We start from the raw sequence: 22,500 nt of genomic DNA, 5'->3' as shown, positions 1-22,500 counted from the left end.
TGACGAATACACAGTCAGTGAATTTCATAGGCGGAAACTTTGTGGAATCCCGTCGTATCGTAACATAATAGTTCGACATTAGAGAACCGATAGAATAAGTACCAGATTTTTTAAAAAATAACTACCGAAGTCGATTTGTTTAACTAAAAACCCCTCAAAGCAGTGCCACAGCATGGCCGCAGTCCAATGATTGAAACAAATAAAAGATAAAATAAGAGAGATTTGTTTTGCACATTTGAACTTGAGCAATTTTCTAAATTGAAAGTGCGCAACATTTTATATTGAATCAATATTCCCGGTCGAACTGAGGGCAGTCGGTAGTCAGCAGCTTTCCAAAGCAATTTATTTGAAATATAGTGAATTTCTATGATTGTATTTACAATATCTAATGACATAAAACAAAAACCAAAAAAAGACGCACGGGCGTATTAGATGCACCCCAATTTGAACGGCGCATATTCAGGAGTAAAAAAAACTAAAATGTTTTTAATGTATTAAAACATGTAATATAGGTCCAACTTCACGTATAGGACCCTCAATGATTTTCTTGGAGCATAAACAACATTATGATCATCGTCGTCGTCATAATCATTGTCACTATTGATATCCCAACCCGTAGAACAAGAATTAGGAGCCAAAAGTATCCCCCAATTGGGAAGTTATACATATTAACCCTACAACAGGAATTGGGAGCTACTTTTGTTTCAACTGTGTATATATATATATATATATATATATATATATATATATATATATAATATAAATAATATATATATGGAATTTTTTATATAAGCTTAAAGTTTATGGCGGTCACCGTGCAATGACTAAGGAAAATAGTCTAATAAGGGGGCATATAAGCCCTCGGTAGAAAAAAAAGGAGGGTTTCCTATCCGTGTGGGAGTCGCACCCACATCCCTCTGTTAACGCGACTAAGTGTGTTACCTTTACACCAGCGAATTAGCCTGCCTTCTTCTGTCAAATTTAAGAGCTATATTAGTTCGTATTTGTTTTATGTAATTTTGGCAGTGAACAGGTCACAGTGAACAGGTCACGACGAAAATATTTTGACAAATTAAATTTAAATGTTGAAGTGAATCTAATGGTTTTTTTTTTTGTGTGTGTTTTTAAATTACTTATAAACACCTTCCACGCTGCAATTGTTTTTGTTTATATATATATATATATATATATATGATCAGTTATCTATATGATCATGTATCTACCAATCTATCTATCTATCTATTTATCTATCTATTTATCTATCCATTTGTCAGTCTATCTATCTATCTAACCAGTTATCTATGTATCTATCTGTCTGTCTGTCTGTCAGTTTGTCTGCCTGTCTGTCTGTCTATGTATGCATAGCATAATACGCTCCTGAAATTCTCTCTCCTTCGGCCTCGTCAGTATTCTGTTCACATTGAAAACATAACTTGTTAGATAATTGTGTTATACTCTACTATATATGTCTTCGCATGTGTATATTTATGTGTGGATGTGCATGTGTATATATGTGTGTGTGTGTCGGTGTATATATATATATATATATATATATATATATACATACATACATACCTATATACATATACACATCACAAACGCACACATGTATGGATGGATGGACGGATAGATAAATTGATAGACACATAAATACATGTATACATACATACGCATATACATACATGCATACATGCATGTATGCATGCATACAAACATACATATATGCAACATACATATATGCAACATACATACATACATACATAAGTATATATAAACATATATATACATACATGTGTAACAATTAGAAAATGGAGGATAATATGCTGAACCCAACTACTTGCAGACGGTGTATCCCGTTGAATTCATTAATTTAATTCATAGCAAAAGTGCCAAAAAAAGGAAGAAAAGAAAAAGAAAGAAAGAACCAAAGCACAGGTGTCCATGGCAGACTATGTTATTTTGCCAACATGGTTTACATATAGAAGTACAAAGTACATAAGGAATTCGAGGATGAACAGAAGTTTAATCTTACAGCTGTCTCGGCTTAGTTTTAGCAAGTCTCATTCTATCCGAATATTCCTTTCCGGAGTGATTATCGGATGACATTTTGAAATGGGGTTACATGCCCGAACCTCTAGGCCTCTTCAGAGATTCACAAAGGGTTACATACAAATGTAGAGCAAGAGGCAAAAACAGAGGTGTGGTAGAGACCAGAAGAAAAACAACAGCAAAAATAAGATAGAAATAAAAATAAAAAATAAAATTAAAATCAAAATATAAATAAAATGATCTTCTACATAGAACCTTCCAATATACACAGAAATGACACACACACACTCAGCAAAACTTCCTTTCTAAAAAAACACTTACAGCTTTCTAGATACGGCTAATAGAGCTGATACCACAAACAACGTATGTGGTGGAATGTTTGCTTATAAAAACTTGTATATGCACACATGAGAGTAAGGGGACATCCGAGTAAGGCTGTGCACACGAACCCACACATATAGATGTGCATTGGAGTGTCTATAGCTACCTATTTATAATGTTTGTAGGCTTTTTGGGTGCCTTGTATTTTTAAGGGTTTTTTTACATATACCTTTTTTATATTTTTGCATGTCTCACATGCTATACCTTCATTTATGTATTCTTTATTATTATTTTTTTTTCCTGCTGTACCCTTATTTTTATTTTTATTTTTATTTTTATTTATATTTTGATTTTAATTTTATTTTTTATTTTTATTTCTATCTTATTTTTGCTGTTGTTTTTCTTCTGGTCTCTACCACACCTCTGTTTTTGCCTCTTGCCCTACATTTGTATGTAACCCTTTGTGAATCTCTGAAGAGGCCTAGAGGTTCGGGCATGTAACCCCATTTCAAAATGTCATCCGATAATCACTCCGGAAAGGAATATTCGGATAGAATGGGGCTTGCTAAAACTAAGCCGAGACAACTGTAAGATTAAACTTCTGTTCATCCTCGAATTCCTTATGTACTTTGTACTTCTATATGTAAACCATGTTGGCAAAATAACATAGTCTGCCATGGACACCTGTGCTTTGGTTCTTTCTTTCTTTTTCTTTTCTTCCTTTTTTTGGCACTTTTGCTATGAATTAAATTAATGAATTCAACGGGATACACCGTCTGCAAGTAGTTGGGTTCAGCATATTATCCTCCATTTTCTAATTGTTACACAAATTTTGGGTAAAACCTCCACTTTTACCCGCTCCCATTGATTGCACCTAGTATAGCACTAGTGTAGCAATAATTGGGTACCCTCCCAGCAGTATACTGGATAGATACTATCCCTTAGTGGGTTGAACCCCCAACCCCTAACTCTCTCACGTTATATACATACATACATACGTACATACATTCATACGTACATGCAAGCATAAATACATACATACAAATCTGCATAAATACATACATGCATACATGCATACATACATACATACATATGCACATACATACGTACATTCTTACATACATACATGCGTACATGAATACATACATATATATATACATACATGCATACATATATGCATACGTGCATAAATTCATACATGCATGCATATATGCATACATACATATGTACATTCATACACACATGCATGCATACATACATACACACATGCATACATACATACATACATACATACATACATACATACATAAGTGTGGGTATGTGTATAAAGATATAAATATTGGTGTGTTTACTGTGTGTGTGTGGATATCTATATGTTGTGTGTGTTTTCTTTTAAATATATTTGCACACATATATTTGCGAGTGTATTATCTTTAAAGGTATTAATACGGTATTTCTTCTTTGTTTATATTTTTTCAGATTATCTCTTGTTGAAGTATAAACAGAAAACAACAAACGGAAGGCGGGAGATAAAGAAAAAATTAACACCAATAACAATTAGTGTTAGCAGTAAACAAAATAATTAACGTGCACGACCACAACAGACGAGTCACTAATTATTCAGGTTTAATAATATAAGCAACACCTACTGCAATAACAACGACAATAACTACAACAGTGGTAATAATATTAATTAGTGTTAATAATATTATTATCATAATCCGTGTTATTAACGAAGACAAATCAAATTACGCGCCTCCGAAAAACGGGTTGTTCCAAGTAGAAGGTATTTTAGGAAGCAGGTATATAAAGCAGCCTACCAGCAACCAGCACCATGTGGAACCGTCCAATTCCCACGAAGATGTCACAGAACGCATCTTCGTCCGGGCCGACTTGCGACTTAATGAAATTCTTTGGCCTTAGTTCGTTGATTTATACAATCAACGTGACAATTCTGTTAATTATTGCCATTTCCACGGACTACTGGGAATATCGCGGTTTCGATTTTGTTCGTCTCTTTCGAGTGGTGTCCACGTCGAATCGTACGAAAATCATTGTGCCCAGAGATACGAACTCCTACCTCCAGATTTTGTATTTTTATCCGAACCATTTCCCAAATTCTCAAACGGCCGAAATTCCGACTTATAATGTGACTTTTTACCAATCTCCGATTTTGGTCCGGAAGTACTATTTCAACTATACGAATACACCTGAGAAATATCTGGCCACCACTGAAGACAGCTATGTTCTTGACCCTCACCTGGACATGTGTGAAATTGTTATATATCTGCAGTATGGCAATCTCTTCAGAGATTGCGAAGATTTGGAAAGTAAGTGAAGTTCTTGAGAAAATTCTAGTAAAGTTGATGGTGATTTGGTGATGGGGAGAATGAGGGGAAAATCGGGACAAAAAGAGATGATGCGAGAGGATTTCACGGAAGATGTGTGTGTGTGTGTGTGTGTGTGTGTGTGTGTGTGTGTGTGTGTGTGTGTGTGTGTGTGTGTGTGTGTGTGTGTGTGTGTGTGTGCAAAGAGAGAAAGAAAGATAGACGTTTAAAGACAAAAAGTTTATACAAGTTAGATAGGCAGATAGATAGAGAGACAGTCTGACAGAAAGAGAGAGAGGATACGAGTGAGAAGGAGGGACAAATTAGAAATATGGAGTAAATATAGAGAGTGAATGAGATTTTGAAAGAATGAATTATGGTCTAAATGAAAGAGGGAGAGGGGCAGAGAAAGAGAGAGAGAGAGAATGTTTACAGTGCCAGACATAGTTTGTCAGAGTTAGAGACGAGGTAAACAAATCGACGAATTAGCAGAATTATTTAGGTGAATGCGCGCGTGTGTGTGTGTGTGTAATTCTATAATTTTGGGGAGGGTTGCTCTTGTATTTTCTTTCTTTACAAACACACACGTACACACACACACTTCTATGTTTATGTTTGTATACATACGTACACACATGCAGATACTTAGACACGCACACAAACACATAAATACATGTGTGTATGTATATATATATATATATATATATATATATATATATATATGTATGTATGTATGTGTGTATGTATGTAAACATATATATCAGTTTATATATGTATATACATATGTCTATGCGTGTGTACGTACAGGTGTTTATGAGTATGCGTGTATGCATGTAAAGCTCCGTGTATGTATGAAGTGTATGTGTGTGTCTGTATGTGGAGATGTATATATGTATGTAACACTAAAACTATACACTCATATACGCTCACACATACATTTACACCTACATAATTCTTATGATTTCTCATACGCATGTCTGTGTGTGTTTCTTTCATGTATATGTGTGTGTATGCCTGTGTGTTTGTACGTGTGTATGTTTACGTGTGTGTGTGTGTGTGTGTGTGTGTGTGTGTGTGTGTGTGTGTGTGTGTGTGTGTGCATTGATAGAGAAGAGACAAGAACAAACAGAAATCTGTAGAAAAGGAGAGACTAATGCTTGTTTATGTTAGTGTTGATATTAAAAATACCTTTAACGTATATAAATTACTTAACAGACGATATAATGTTTGGTGAGTGGAGATCGAACGGACATAAGAACAGAAAAGAAACAAACAAACAAAGAACAGAAAGAAAGCAACAAACAGCAAATTTTAACAAAAAATTTTATGAAAGAAAGAGAAGAAAAGAATGAAGAAAATATTCAAAGAAATCAAAACTGGAAAATCAAAGGGAAAAAGAGATACAAAGATAAAAAGGAAAGACAGAGTTGTGTTTGAATGAAAGCAATTTCGGTATGTAAGCTAGCAGACGATAATATTTGGCGGGATAGATTGCAATGAAGAGACGAAAACGTTGCTTACATTTGCTACTGCACTATTTGGTGTCGGTTTTAATGTGTCTCGTCTGCAGTATATAGATATATATACACACGTATATAGATATATATTTATGCAGTGTCTGCTGTTTTTATATATTCGTCAATTGCTCAGTTCTGCATGCATTTCTCAACAATTATACGCTACTGCACAAAACAGCATCTATATCTGCCTTGTAACATATCTCTCTCTTCCTCTCTCTCTCTTACTCTCACTCTTTCTCTCTTCTTCTTCTTCTTCTTCTTCTTCTCTTCATTTGTCTCCCTATCTATTCATTTGTCTATCTGTCTGTCTATCAACTTATATATAGGTATACATATAGGTATGTATATGTGTGTATGTGTGTGTCTATGTGTGTGCATGTCTGAATGTGTGCATGCGTATGTGTATATATATATATATACGTACATATAATATATACTTGCAAACATATATACTGGGCATATATACATACATGTATATAAAATAAATATGTATATGTATGTACGTTTGTATGCATATATACAATATATATATATATATATATGTATATATATATACATGTAAACATAACATATTTCGTGTATATATACATGTAAATGTATGTGATATATGTTTGTGTATGTGAATATATGTGTGTATATATATATATATATATATATGTATATATATAGAGAGAGAGATACATACATACGTAAATATATATATATAAATATATATACATATATTTATATACATATATATTCACCTATATAATAAGATGCACACATATAGATGCATATATATACGTATACATATATATATGCATATATATAAATGTGTGTGTATATATATATATATATATATATATATATATATATATATATAAATGTGTATATATATATATATATATATATATATATATACATATACATGCATACATATATATATAAATATATCTATATACACACACACATAAGAGGCCAATATGTGTCACACACGAAACTGTAAGCAATTGTGTCACCCACTTATCTTAGCAGCTAAGTAATGGTAAAATACATACACAATCGTGTATACCCTCGCGGATCTGCACAGAGAAAGAAGGCGTGATGTACACGGAAAGAAAGTGTTGGACACAAATTGGACAAACGGACAGACCGACAGATAGATAGATAGATAGATAGATAGATAGATAGATAGATAGATAGATAGATAGATAGATGGCTGTACTATTTAACACGGCTATGTAAAAATCTAGATTTATGAATGAAAGCAAACGTAAACAGCATTGGACGCTGGACATGTAGCATAGAATATGATTTAATTCAACATATACGAAGTATATGAATAGACAAATATATATATATATTTTAGTGAATGGCAACTGATCGTAAATATTACTTTTATGAATGGCTTCATATCGTAAACGAACGGACTGCTAAAATTTGGGTGTATAAACGTTAGGGTGAATATATGTATTGGGGGGGGGAGCGTACGTGTGAGAGAGAGAGAGAGAGAGAGAGAGAGAGAGAGTGTGTGTGTGTGTGTACATATATGCAAGTATACATACTTTCAGTGAAAAGTTCATAGATATCGTGTCTTTGGATTTGTGGAAGAGCAAACGAAGTTGAATGAATTAAGTTGTATACGCTTGTGTGTGTGTGTGTGTGTGTGTGTGTGTTCAGATATACGCGCATATACCCACTCACATGTACAAGAGATAGATAGATAGATAGACAGACAGACAGACAGACAGACAGACAGACAGGCAAGGCAGATAGACAGACAGACAGACAGACAGATGTTAGTACATGTGACTCCTCTATGTATGCAGTATTTAAGACACATTTGAATAGCTGATAAAATAAAGAGATCTGATATTTGCATAAAAACAAAAATACAATACATAAACGCACACACACACATACACACACACGCACACATATACTCACACACATACAGACAAACACATTAATGCACAAACACACACACAAAATCTAACACTCCATCCTGGCTTAAACACATTCTCACACACAACATACATACATATATACATGTAGAAATAAACATACACAAACACACTAAACCGTAACACATGCACACATAGACATTTCGAAACGCCGGAGTTTTAATGGTGGCAGCTGATGAAGGGGATGTTTCTATGTGGCCTGCTTGTTTGTTGCACCTTGTTTACCATTTTGTCCTTGTTCTTTTGCCACGTCATGTACCCAGTTATGCATCTATATGTACATGTAGATGAACGTATATACATACATGTACATATATATGCATATACTCATATATTGTTTATATATATATATATACATACATACTGACACGCGAACACACACTAACAGATTCACACATACTCGCGAACATGCTAATAGAAACCATTTACACACACCCATCCTAACACACATACACACACACACACGAATGTAGATATCCCAAAACCCACACACAAACCCAGCTTCCAACGCATTCCCTTCTCTCTCTCTCTCTCTCTCGCTCTCTCTCTCTCTCTCTCTCTCTCTTGCTCTCTCTGTCTATCTCTCTTTCTATCTCTGTCTCTCACTCCATTTCTCTCTCTCTCACTCTGTGTCACTCACCCTCGCTCTCTCTCTGTCTCACTGTCACTCCCTCTCATTTCTTTTCTCTCCCTCCCCCTCTCTCTCCCTCCCCCTCTCTCCTTATCTCTCTCTCTTTCTTCCTCTCAGGATCATCGCCATCACCACCCGCGCCGCCGCTCCAGAAATCCATTGCCGACCAACTGATATAAAACTAAAACCAAGGCCTGTTCACCCTCAGTCGATCAATGAATGGACTATTCTGGATTGGGATTGCGACCTGGCAATAATATTGCATCACTTCCTTCTCAAACATTCATTCTCCTCTTCTTCTTCTTCTTCTTCTTCTTCTTCTTCTTCTTCTTCTTCTTCTTCTCCTCCTCCTCCTTCTTCTTCTTCTTCTTCTTCTTCTTCTTCTTCTTCTTCTTCTTCTTCTTCTTCTTCTTCTTCTTCTTCCTCTTCATCATCATCATCATCATCAACATCATCTTCTCTTCTTCTCCTTCTCTTTTATCATCATCATCACCATCATCATCATCATCATCTACTTTCACCACCACCACCACCACCACCACAGCTGCTGCTTCTCTTCTTTACCTTCTTTTTCTCCCGGAAAGACACACTATGTAACATAGTCCACGGTACACTGATCTCAAAAACCAAAGACGGGATGGTCATGGCATGGCGGTCTTTGATCATAGGTCAAACAACAACAACAACATGCGTACATACATGCACGCATGCATAAACACACAATTACATACATACATACACATACATACATGCATATATATATATATATATATATATATATATATATATATATATATATATATATGCATGTACACCCATTATCTATTTTTCTATCTTCGATTACATTGTTTACGTAGACGTATTCGTATACGAAACGTTGTAGTTTTTCAAATCTGCTTCTAATTTCCTTAGAAAATTTGAAAAGAGGATTTCAAGAAGAAAGGAGTAAAAGGGTAAAGACCCTCTTCAGTCATGAATGACCATGGGATTGCACGTAGAAAGGTTCCTCTTCGAGGCACAAGCCCGGGCAGGGTTGTTTATGGAAGACCAGCAGTCGCCCGTGCATACCAGCCTCTCTTCTCCATATCACCGATGTTATCCAAGGGAAAGGCAGAGGCCATTACAGCTCGGCACCAGTGACGTTACAAACAAACACACACAAAAACACACACAAACAAATACACGCACAAACACACATACATATACGACGGGCTTCTTTTCAGTTTCCCCTCTACCAAATCCACTCACAAGGCCTTGGTTAGTCCGAGGCTATAGTAGAAGACACTCGCCCAAGTTGCCACGCAGTGGGACTGAACCCTGAACCATGTGGTTGGGAACCAAGCTTCTTACCACTCAGCCCTTCCTGCGCCGTTGGGTGAAAAACAAAATGAGTGAACTGCTGAGTGAACTGGAGCAACCTGAAAATAAAGTGTCTTGCTCAACAGACAGCCCGGTCCGAGAATCGAAGATACACCGTAAAGCATCTCTGTTGACGCTCCAACGATTCTGTCACTCCCCCCATTCTCAGAGCAACGTGGAATGAAATGCTTTTGCACAAGAACACAACGCTCCGCCCGAACTGCGAATATATATATATATATATATATATATATATATATATATATATAACCGAAAAGGATGAAAGCCAAGCTAACCTCAACGGGTGTTAACCTTGGCGAGGACAGCTGACCTTGGCAGAAATTTGCTCTTGAGTGGCACCTTTGGCTACTGTTTTCTACTATAGTCTCCGATGCTATTACTGACATGCATTGACCTAAGTAGATATAATGATCGATCTTCTGGATTGTTTTGTTATCGATTTTTTCATCTAGTTTTTCGCTTTCTATTATATACTGTACGAGGGTGTGCAGAAAAGTTCCTGGCTTTAAGGGCATCGCAAATGGCCTGGTTGGAGGACCAACCTTCCGAGTTCTTTTACAGGGTTTAGAAAAACGGAAGGACCGCTGCAATAAGTGTGTGAATCTGGGAGGGGAATATATTCAATAAAATCATAATTAACTGATCCTCCTGTAGTTTCTTTTACCCAAAGCCAGGAACTTTTCAGCACCCTCTCGTATATTTTCTCCAAATTCCAATTTTGGCCGACTGCGTTTTGGTGAGCATATCCTGCAACTGGAAGAAAAAGATATTATTTCCAAATTTCAAATGACTCAGAAATTCCTCGTTAATCCTCACTCTTCTTCATTCCTAAGCCATCTTGCGAATAACTGATTCTTCTTGGCCGGCTGTAAAGAACTTCGGTGTGATAATACCGCCTTGACAAACTCCTTCTTTTACCAATTAACTCACATGACCTGAACTGATTAAGTGGCGGCACCCATATGTTCTCACTTAGAAGATATTTTGTATTTGTCATCAGAGAGAACCTAAATTGTCTGAAGAGATAGGTAGTGAAATAGTAAAGCTTAATAGCCATTGTATGTTATACTCTTCGCTCCATATTGAAATAAATTGAAAGTTCGATTAGCTGACAGTTATTATACAACTCACGGTTCAGTAATTAAAATTGCTAAAATTCCAAGGTATGGAAATGGTAAGAAAACTACATATGTTTCATAGCTAAACAATATTTGTTATATAATTTGTAACGCACGCAAAACCTGTTTGACTAATCCTCAGGTTTGATTGCCTTCTGCTGTTTATATATCCCCACGAGACGATGTCAACAACTCGAAGGTAATCAGACCTGAAGAATAAGCTAAAAAGGTTTAGCGTGTATTGTGTGTTATAGGTTATTGTTTAGCTATGAAACATGTGTGGTTTTCTAATCTTTCCTATTCTTTATATTCTCTCGGATATGTGTGTGTGTGTGTGTGTGTGTGTGGATGGATTGATGTATATATATGTATATGCACACATATATATGTACGTACATATATATGTATATACAAATACATATATATAGGGACGGACGGACAGACAGATAGGCAAACAGACAGACAGACAGGCAGATAGATAGATAGATAGATAGATAGATAGATAGATAGATAGATAGATAGATAGATATGTATGTATACTCGGAGTTTCGTAGGCCTTTGAGCATTTATTGCAAATCATAACGTATTGAGTACTTCGTATTTCGTTTGCACACTTATATGTATATGTGTATGCATGCGTTCAATCTATATTTAGCTAACATATTACATAACGTTCTTCTTGTATTTATAAATAACAAATTCTGTAAACAGATTCCGAAAATGGATTTTAAAAGCTTTTCCAAAGGAAATCTATTAGAATAATCTATGTTTAGGCTTAATATTCGAAACACGTTTTAAATACATGCTGTGAATGCGGGCTTTATTTTTTTCCCCCGCCTACACATAGACACATTCATAAAAATACACGCATATTTATACACGCGTTTTACTATATATATAAATGTAAGAATATTTATACACTCACACACTCACACATATATACATAAGTACATACATACGTATATACACACATGCATGCATACATACATACTCATGTACATGTATGTATGTGTACAGAGATAGAAATAGATAAATAGATATATAGATAGATGCATGCCCATATGTATAGACATATGTACGCTTCTATATATCTGTCTGTCTGTCTGTCTATTTCTCTTTATATGTATGTGTCTGTATGTGCGTGTGCGTGTATGTGTGTGCGTGTTCGTGTGTGTATGTGCGTGCGTGCGCGTGCGTGCGCGTGCGTGTCTTTCTACGTATCTATCTATCTACATTTATTATTATTATTATTATTATTATTATTATTATTATTATTGTTGTTGTTGTTGTTATTATTAAGGCGGTAGCTGGCAGAATCGCTAGCACGCCGGGCGAAAATACTTAGCGGTATTTCGTCTGCCGTTACGTTCGGGGTTCAAATTCTGCCGAGGTCAACTTTGCCTTTCATCCTTTTGAGGTCGATAAAATTAGTACCAGTTACGCACTGGGGCTGATGTAATCGACTTAATCCCTTCCCCGAAATTTCAGGCCTGTGCCTATAGTAGAAACGATTATTATTATGAACAATTTTATTATTATTGTCTTTGCACAGCTTCTAACGCTGGAGATGTACTGCTGGTCAGATGTTCACTACCAGTGAACCAAAGGTAACACCCCTTATTTTTCGAGCACCATCTGGAGTATTCATGTGGTCACAAGCAGTGCTGTTTTCTGCAAGTGCTCCACCCTTATTGCAGCCCCTATTTGTTCTATGTACTTCTGAAGAATTTTACTCACTGTTCCCAGGGTTCCGACAATTACTACTACCACCTTTTCCATCGACCACAACTGCTTAACCTCCCAAGCTAACCTGTTATATCTATCGACTTTTCTTTCTTCCTTATCGCATACCTTGTTGTCAGCTGGGCATGCTATATCTATGTTCCAGCATCGTTGGCTTTCTTTCTATGTGTGCAGGTCTTGGGGTCGATTTGCTCGACAAGTAAAAGAATAAAAGAATATAAATATAAATATATATATATATATATATATATATATATATATATACACACACACTGGTAAATGATATAAGATAAAAGATACATGAAATTATCGGATGTCACTGTCGTCTCTTCCGATTCCAATTGCAATTTACTTTCATCTTTTTCACAAGTTACTTCTATTTTTTTTATGACGGTAAACTGCATATTAACGGACTATGTGATATAATTCTAGCGATGATTATATATTTTATAAATTCAAAATGATTATTTACCGATAATTATTACCGCAATTTGATACACGGACATCTTAGATGCACTCCAGTTTCAGCAGCGCATAGTCGGGTAAATGTTTTTTAGTGTATTAAAGATTCTGAGTGGTCCAACTTAACATCTAGAAAGCCGGAGTGGTTTTTGACAATAATTATTTAATGTGTCTTATTTACCGTCTAATAAAGTAATAGGTTTACTGATTATGATTAAAATTTCGGTTAAGAATAGATGTATTTTCTAATAAATAGAAATTTCAGTTCTATATTTAAGAGATGAGGTATTATGTACATTATTTACATTTGACGGATATTTGTCTTCATCTGGTTTGTTGTTAACAGAACATTTCGGCTGATATACCCTCCAGCTTTTATCAGGTGTCTTGGAGAAATTTCGAACCTGGGTTCTCATTCCTAAGGTATTTTTTGATGTTATTATTATAATTATTATTATTATTATTATTATTGTTATTATTCAGGTCACTGCCTGGAATCGATCGCGGAATCTCGGGGTTAGTAGCCCGCGCTCTTAACCACCACGCCATATGCCTAAGGAATGAGAACCCAGATTCGAAATTTTCCCAAGACATCCGATGAAGGCTGGAGGGTATATCAGTCGAAACGTTGTGTTAACAACAAACAAAATGAGTACAAATATCTGTCGAATGTAAATAATGTAAATAGAAATTTGATTGCATAAAATTATTTCATTTCAACAAATAAGCAAAATTATTTCAAAAAAGTAAAAATATGTTCGTATACTATTTTTTATCGATTCTAATTCTCTCTCTCTCTCTCTCTCTCTCTCTCTCTCTCTCTCTCTCTCTCTCTCTCTCTCTCTCTTTCTTTCTCTCTCTCTCTCTCTAATTCACCCTTTGTATATATTTATATACACTCAAAAGTATGTATGTATATATGTATGCATGCATGTATGTGTATGTAAGCAAATACATATTTATACATATATAGGCGCAGGAGTGGTTGTGTGGTAAAAAGTTGCTTACCAACCACATGGTTACGGGTTCAGTCCCACTGCGTGACACCTTGGGCAAGTGTCTTCTACTATAGCCTTGGGCCGACCAAAGCTTTGTGAGTAGATTTGGTAGACAGAAACCGAAAGAAGCCCGTCATGTGTGTGTGTGTGTGTCCCAACATCGCTTGACAACCGATGCTGGTTTTTTTTACGTTCCTGTAACTTAGCGGTTCGGCAAAAGAGACCGATCGAATAAGTACTAGTCTTACAAAGAATAAGTCCTGGGGTCGATTTGCTCGACTGAAGCCGGTGCTCCAGCATGGCCGCAGTCAAATGACTGAAACAAATAAAAGAATAAAGAAATATATGTGTGTTTATATATATATGTATGTATATATATATATATATATATATATAGAGAGAGAGAGAGAGAGGGGGTGAGACAGACAGACAAACAGACAGATAGACAGATAAAGAAAGAAAAAGAGGAAGAAAGAGGAAGATAGATAGACATACACACCAATATGTGTGTGTCTATGTCTGTGCGTGCGCGCGTGTGTAAGCATATATTTACATACTTATGTGCACGTATACGCCTACGTCACAAAAATGCATACATACACATATACGTATATACATACAGCTCTACAAACATATACACACGAAGATGCTGAGCATACATTCCATGCATACACACTCACACATGCATACGCACGCATGCAACCACAGACGCAGCTATACACGCATTCATACACTCACACATACACGCACACGAAACTTCACAAAGAAAGTAGGTCATGAAAGACAATGGCGTCGACAGAGAATGAAAGTAATCAGAAAGGTAAATATAACTTGCCATTTGATAGATTACCTGTTGCTTATTTCTGACGACTAGCCTAATGTTTTACAACTACCAGAACTCATTTCCGTTTTATGTTTTTGTTAATAGTCTTCTGCTTCCATTAGATATCGTCTGCTCCATTGAAAATAGTCCTCTCAACTGCATAGCGTAGTAATAGTTTTACCTTAGTTTCCCCGACTCATTGTCTTATTCTCTCGCTTTTAAACGTTCTTCCTATCTGTCTATCTCTCTCACTCTTAAACGTTCTTCCTATCTGTCTATCTTTCTCACTTCCCTTTCACAGATGTTTATCTCGTTCCCTATCTTATTTGTTTACGTTCATTTTCTCATTATAGTCTCCCTATGTATGTATGTATGTATGTATCTATGTATGTATGTATGTATGTATGCATGCTTACCTGTATGTATGTATGCATGTATGTATGTATTGTGAATCTGTGTATGCCTGTATGTATCTGTACATGCCTGTACACATACGTGTATGTGTGTAAGTAAATCTGCGTACTTATTTTTATGTAAATATGTATACAGGTATGCGGGTATGTGTTTTTGCGATATGTTATACATACATACATATACACACAAACACACACACACACAAACATATATATGTATGTATGTGCATGCGCACACATTTATATATATATATATATATATATATATATATATAAGTACACATATGCATATACATATATATACACAGACACCTACCTACATAAGAATTAGCCATAGGCGTCCAACACAACACGTCTTAATTCATTTAAACATGAAGCAAATTATCTTCAAAGTGCTGAACCAATCATTTACTCAACAAACCAACAAATAACGAAATTTAGAGTAACGACCATTAGAATAGAAAAGAAATGATGACAAAACAAGAGGTCAAGAACCGGGAAATTATAACACAAGACCAATCTATGCGTGTTTACTATACGTTATGTTGTTTTAATCTTATACGTGTCTCAGCCATGTTTGACTGCGGTCGTGCTGTGACACCGCATTGAAGAGATGTTTAGTAGAACAAATCAACTCCAGGACTTTTTTTTTTTTAAAGCGTGGTACTTATTCCATTGCTCACTTTTGCTGAACCGCTAAATTACAGAGATGTAAACACACCAACACCGGTTGTCGAGCGGTAATGGGAGACAAAGGCATAAATGCATAAATACATACATACATATATATATATGTGTGTGTGTGTTTGTTTGTATGTATGTACAAGCAGAAGCAGGGGTACAAAATTAGCGCAGACACGAACATATACAGAAATTTCGTGCCTTATGCCTAGAGTAGAAACGAATATTTAATTTTGCTAGCAATAGCCTGTTCTTTTGGTCAAACTATCGTATCTCCAGCTGCTTCAGATAAAAATTGTCAAAGTGTAGTACAACAGCTGAGCATTTTTCAAAAGTGTAGTAAGTCCCACATACGACAGTTTTGTAAAAATATTTCTGACTGAAAATATCATACATGCATGGAGTTACGATTTTCTGCACCCAGCAAAGGATTATCGTTAAGCTGAAACTGTTGCTAATGTAAAAAGAAATGGAATGGCGAAACTATTTTTTCGTTTTCTGAAAAAGCAACGTTTTGGACTTACGACACTTTTGCATAAATAGCAACGATATATATATATATTATAATCATTATATAATACATAAAAATCGCAACAAACAAGTAATTAGACAATATATAATGAAACTTATATTAATTAATGTATTAAACTGAAATAATGTTATTTTATCAAAAGTTTTATTTTCTAGTTTTTACTAAACGACTTAAGTTTTTTTTTCCTACGAATTTTTCGTATTTTAATTTAACCAATAAATTTATAATTAGTGTTAATTTATCAATTAAATTAAACTTTTATCTGTAACATTTACATACTATTTACTTAGAACATGTAATTTGTACATAATATGTGTATACCGCAATAATAACTATTATTATCATTATTAATATCATCCTTTCTACTGGAAGCACAAGGCCTCAAATTTGTGGGGAGGGGACTAGTCAATTACATCGACCCCAGTACTAAAGTGGTATTTGATTTATCGACCCCGAGAGGATGAAAGGCAAAGTCGACCTCAGCGGAATTCGAACTCAGAACGTAGCAGCAGACGAAATACCGCTAAGCATTTCGCCCGACATGCTAACGATTCTGCCAGGTCGCCACCACAATATTAACAATAATAATAATAATAATAATAATGATAATAATAATAATAGTTTCTTATTTAGGTACAAGTCCTGCAACCTTAGGGCGAATAGGGGAGCTAGTTGACACCAATGTTTCTAGTAGTTGAGTAGTACTCTATTTTATCGTTCCCGAAGGGATGACAAGTTAAGTTGACCTCGGCGAAATTTGTACTCAAATTGTAAAGAGCCGAAAGAAATACCGCAAAGCCATATTTTTTTTTTCAGCGTTCTTACTTTTCGTGTGACAACAACGCTTTCAAAATATTTACCTCATTGATATTTGTTAATTGTAATACTAATTAGTAATTAGGTATGCAAAAGATATATTTAAACCTAATTAGAAATCTGTCCTTGAGTGACAGCAATCTGATTAGCAATTATAAACAACGGATAATATTTGCAGTAATTATAGCAACGTAATGAATGTAGATGAAGGCACGTGGCCTAGCGGTGAGGATGTTGCACTCACTAGCGATAGATCGTGGGGTCGATTCCCAGACCTGGTGGAGCGTTGTGTTTTTTCGCAAAAACATTTAATTTCGGGTGGCTCTGCGAATGGGGAGTGTGATGGAATCGTTGGTGCGTCGACAGGGATGCTTTACGATATATCTTCCGGATCCCTACATTCCAAGTTCAAATCCCACCTACTTGGAAAGGGCAACGCCAAGCCGCTCCAGTATTCATCCTAAGTCTAGTCAGGGAAGGCCCAAGTTCCAGTAATCTGTTTAAAGGCGGCAGGGGAGACTGCGGACCCTCCCAGATTGTATAGAGAATGCCACAGAAGATTCGCATGCACAGGCCTCGACCAAGGACCGACCGACCACTGCAATGAGTAGATAAATGAATGTACAGGATGTATGCATAGGTGAAAAGTTATGAAGGTCGATTCGAAGTCGTGGGTCCCTGGTTCGATCCCACTGTATGGTACCTGAAGCAAATGTTTTATTTTATCTTCGTTTTGACTAGGATTTCTCAGTGAAAATTGGAAAATATTCTTTTCTATTCTAGGGACAAGGCCCGAAATTTTGGGGGAGGGGGACAGTCGATTAGATCGACTCTAGTACGCAACTGGTACTTAATTTATCGACCCCGAAAGGATGAATGGCAAAGTCGACCTCGGCAGGAAAATTGAAAAATATTGGGATTGGTTCCATTCACGTTCGTAGCCTCATCCCTCGTCGTTGTCATGTATCATATGCTTATATATATTCAAATATATATACATATATACATATCCATACATACATATATATACACACACACACACATATGGTTGTGATGTATGTGCCTGGTGTACCCTTATCAAACGGGTAGTCATGATGGGTATACTGGGCTTCGTATATTTTTCCCAGTGTCACTTTGATGGCATGCACTGCTCTCCCACCCAATAACTACAGCTTGAATTCTATGAAGTATGGACTCGTACAAAGTTTGAATTGTTTCCAAAGGAATTTTTCTCCATTCTTCAGCTAAAACAGTTTCCAGTTCTTGTAGTGATGATGGTGGAGGATATCGACTCCTTACTTGTTTTTCTAAAATGCACGGTTTTATAGATATTTCAAAATTATGATGCTATGTTGCTAGGTATTTCCATTAGTTTATCCAACCCCGGTGTATATATATATATATATATATATATGGATGGATATGTATAGAGAGAAAGTATACTATGAAGTATGGAATTGAGTATTAAAATATATAATAATTAATTATATATTGAATAAAACATAATTAACTGATCTTCCTGTTCCCAAAGCCCGGAACTTTTCAGTAACACCACGTATATGCCATGGTAACAGGGTAACCGAACCTTTGAATCCTAAGACTCGACACAGTAATCCCTAAGGCTTACTGATGATAATGTCTTCTCCCCAGAGAGATGAAAGTATAAAGATGATCTCGGTATGATTTGAACGCAAAAACATAAAGCAAACCAATGTAGTTAGTCAATTTGTTCGAATCGATCTGCTGTTTTGTTATAATTTTTTTCTGCTACGCCAATCCACCGTCAATCTACTCTACGCCATCCACCTCTTCATAGTTTAATAACAAAATCGAATTCTCGATGCTAAACAGTGAAGACTTTCCAAAGCAAAGGTCATGTATTTTGGCAGAGTTCTGGCAATTCTTGGAAGCAATTCAAGAATAAGTTGGTTGTTCTGGCCAATAGATTCCCTGTGGTGATATAAACAAACAGATGTGTTCAACGCTTCGATTTGCCACCTCGTTTTATTCGAGTCAAGAAGGAAGCTTGTGAATCTAGTCAGGACCCCCTTTCTTTTCCTCTCTTTTTATACTTTACCTACCAATCCCATTTTGCGCCATATTTTCTTTTGTACCAGCAGCCGAAATTAACTAAAAATTTCGGGTTTCCCAAACACATGGTTCTGGGTTCAGTCCCACTGCGTGTCACTTTGACCATATATAATTTATTATAGCTCCGGGCTGACCAATACCTTGTGTCAAATCTGGAAGACGGAAGCTATGAGGAAGTCCATCGTATATGTGTGTGTATACATATGTATGTATGTATGTATGTATGTATGTATGTATGTATGTATGTATGTATGTATGTATGTAGGTACGTACGTACGTACGTATGTATGTATGTATGCATGCGTGTATGTATGTATATATGTATGTATGTATGTATGTATGTATGTATGTAGGTAGAATCATCCCATAAATAATATGTTTTTCTTTAATACTTTTTTCTTATTTTTCAAAATTAAGATAAACAAAGTTGTTTTCTAATCTAAAATATACTCTCCTTCATTTTCTACACTGCTCTTCCATCTGTCTGGTAGACTTGCAAGGCCCCTCTTCCAAAATTCACTTGTCCGTGATAAAAAATACTCCTCCTCTACTGTTCTGGCCTCGTCTACAGAATTCATATTTTTTTTCTGCCCAAATGATTTTGAAGACTACAGAATAAATGATAATCAGATGAGGCAATGTCCGGTTAATATGTGTGCTTTCTTCTTATAAGATTGTAGGATGTGGTTTGAGAGAAATTTGACTGTTATTTCTTGTAGGTCGGAGTTACTGTGGTTGGAGGTAACTCTGCTGTCTAAGAGAGGTGAGTCTATTCTCCTTGGAATATATCCCGACTTGAAACTTGAGAACCCATCTCTTCTTGCTGAGGCCATCACTGATTGCTGCTAATGAAGTGGTTCTCATACCGTCTAGCTTTCAGATACAACACAAGATAATGTACTTAATGAGACATTGCATAGTTTTGTTGCTGTCGTTGTTTAGTCACGCGTTAATGCTATATGATCAAGTAGTCCTTTGATCAAAGGCATTCGAGCCGCGATTTACGTTTTTTTTTTCTTTTTGTTTTAACTGAATTTATCTATATTTTGGGCATTCATGCTCTGGGACACGGCTAGCCCATCATCTCTGTACAGCCCTATGCTAGAGAAGTTCTTTCTTCTGTTTTAGTATATCTAAAGTATAGGGACTGTCTAATTCTGAGACTAATGCAACATCGAATCTCCCCTTAGATACGCTACCATATCAGGCCCAAATATTCTACTTGTCTTATCTTCAAACTGATCAAACCCAGCCTCTCACACTTACCCTACAATGTCATTCTAAAAATAAACAATTACATTACATTTTACAGAAAAATCTGAGTGCTAAATGGCTAAAGTGCTTACTCCCTTTTATCAGATAACTCTTACATCACCACTTCGCCCAATGCGGCAAAGAACATGTTTTTGTTTTCTGATGAAGTCAGAATAAAACTAAAATATGCCCGGATTTGACTCTCATACGCACTGGAACCGATATTAGTTATCTACTAATAATTTTCTCTTCACATAATTATTCCTTGTTAGTTTTTCCATTTGTTATGTAGCAAATGTTATCACTAGCTGTCTGTCTATCCAATTAACCTAACAACATAATTATTGCTGGTTAGCTTTTGTATTCTTCATACATTAACTGTGTTAACATTAACTTGCTTATTTATCAGTATATGTATCGATCTGTCTAGTCTCATGATATAATTAGCTTAGAAATCTTCCCTAGATTAAATACGTTAATACTAACTAAAACCGTTTCTCTGTCTGTCTGTATGTCTACATCACCGCATATTTCTTTCTGGTTATTAATGCTGATATTTAAAACACGTGACCGAGAGTTGCGCATTTTCACTGGATGAGAAATGAGAAAGAAAAGGAGGAAAAGTATTTAGGACAGTGAGAGATAAGAGAGAAAGGAAGACGGAGGTGGAAGGGGGTAGGGAACAAGAAATAGTAAGAAAAGCAAAAGTTTCACACACACACATATATATGTGTATATATATATATATATATATATATATATATATATATATATATATGAGAGGTATTGGTATCCAGAAGACCCAAGGTGGCAAGTAACGCTATGTAAGTGCTATGAAAGGACCGTAGTTAAACTCTCTCAGTTCGATAATGATACGAATGAGGAGTCTAATGCGGGTCTTGTATCAGCATGTATATGTTAAATAAAATGAGGCAACAAATGCAAGGTTGTGTGGAATTTTCAGGACATTTATAAAGAGAAAGTTAGTCTTACAGCTGTTTCTTGGATATTAGGGATATCCCTTCATCAGAGACGATGAGAGATGGTTAAATAGAGGGAAATAGTTATATATATATTGTTATACATATACACGTATATATATATATATACACATATATATACGTGTGTGTGTGATATATAACAATATATATACCAACGACTGTGTTTATGTTTTGAGTTCAAATTCCGCTGAGGTAGACTTTGCCTTTCATCCTTTCGGGGTTGATAAATTAAGTACCAGTTGCATACTGGGGGTCGATCTAATCGACTGCCCTCCTCCCCAAAAATATCGGGCCTTGTGCCTGGAGTAGAAAATAATATATATATATATATATATATATATATATATATATATATATATATATATATATATATATATATATACATATATATTTATAT

At 35.6% G+C, this 22,500-nt stretch overlaps 1 protein-coding gene across 2 annotated transcripts in view; it reads left to right on the top strand.

Annotated features, from left to right (window-relative positions):
- Window positions 1–22,500, top strand: part of LOC106868767 (uncharacterized) — a 57,608-nt gene that overhangs the window by 10,897 nt on the left and 24,211 nt on the right. For both annotated transcript variants that reach the window (XM_014914195.3, XM_014914188.3), the window contains exon 2: window positions 3,850–4,700. In XM_014914195.3, coding sequence (XP_014769681.1) covers window positions 4,205–4,700 — 496 coding nt within the window. In that variant the 5' untranslated portion in view covers window positions 3,850–4,204. The remainder of the gene's footprint in view (window positions 1–3,849; window positions 4,701–22,500) is intronic.

Source organism: Octopus bimaculoides, chromosome 23 (assembly GCF_046866305.1).
Source record: "Octopus bimaculoides isolate indiv1 chromosome 23, ASM4686630v1, whole genome shotgun sequence".
NCBI lineage: Eukaryota > Metazoa > Mollusca > Cephalopoda > Octopoda > Octopodidae > Octopus > Octopus bimaculoides.
This window is presented reverse-complemented; position numbering and strand designations above follow the sequence as displayed.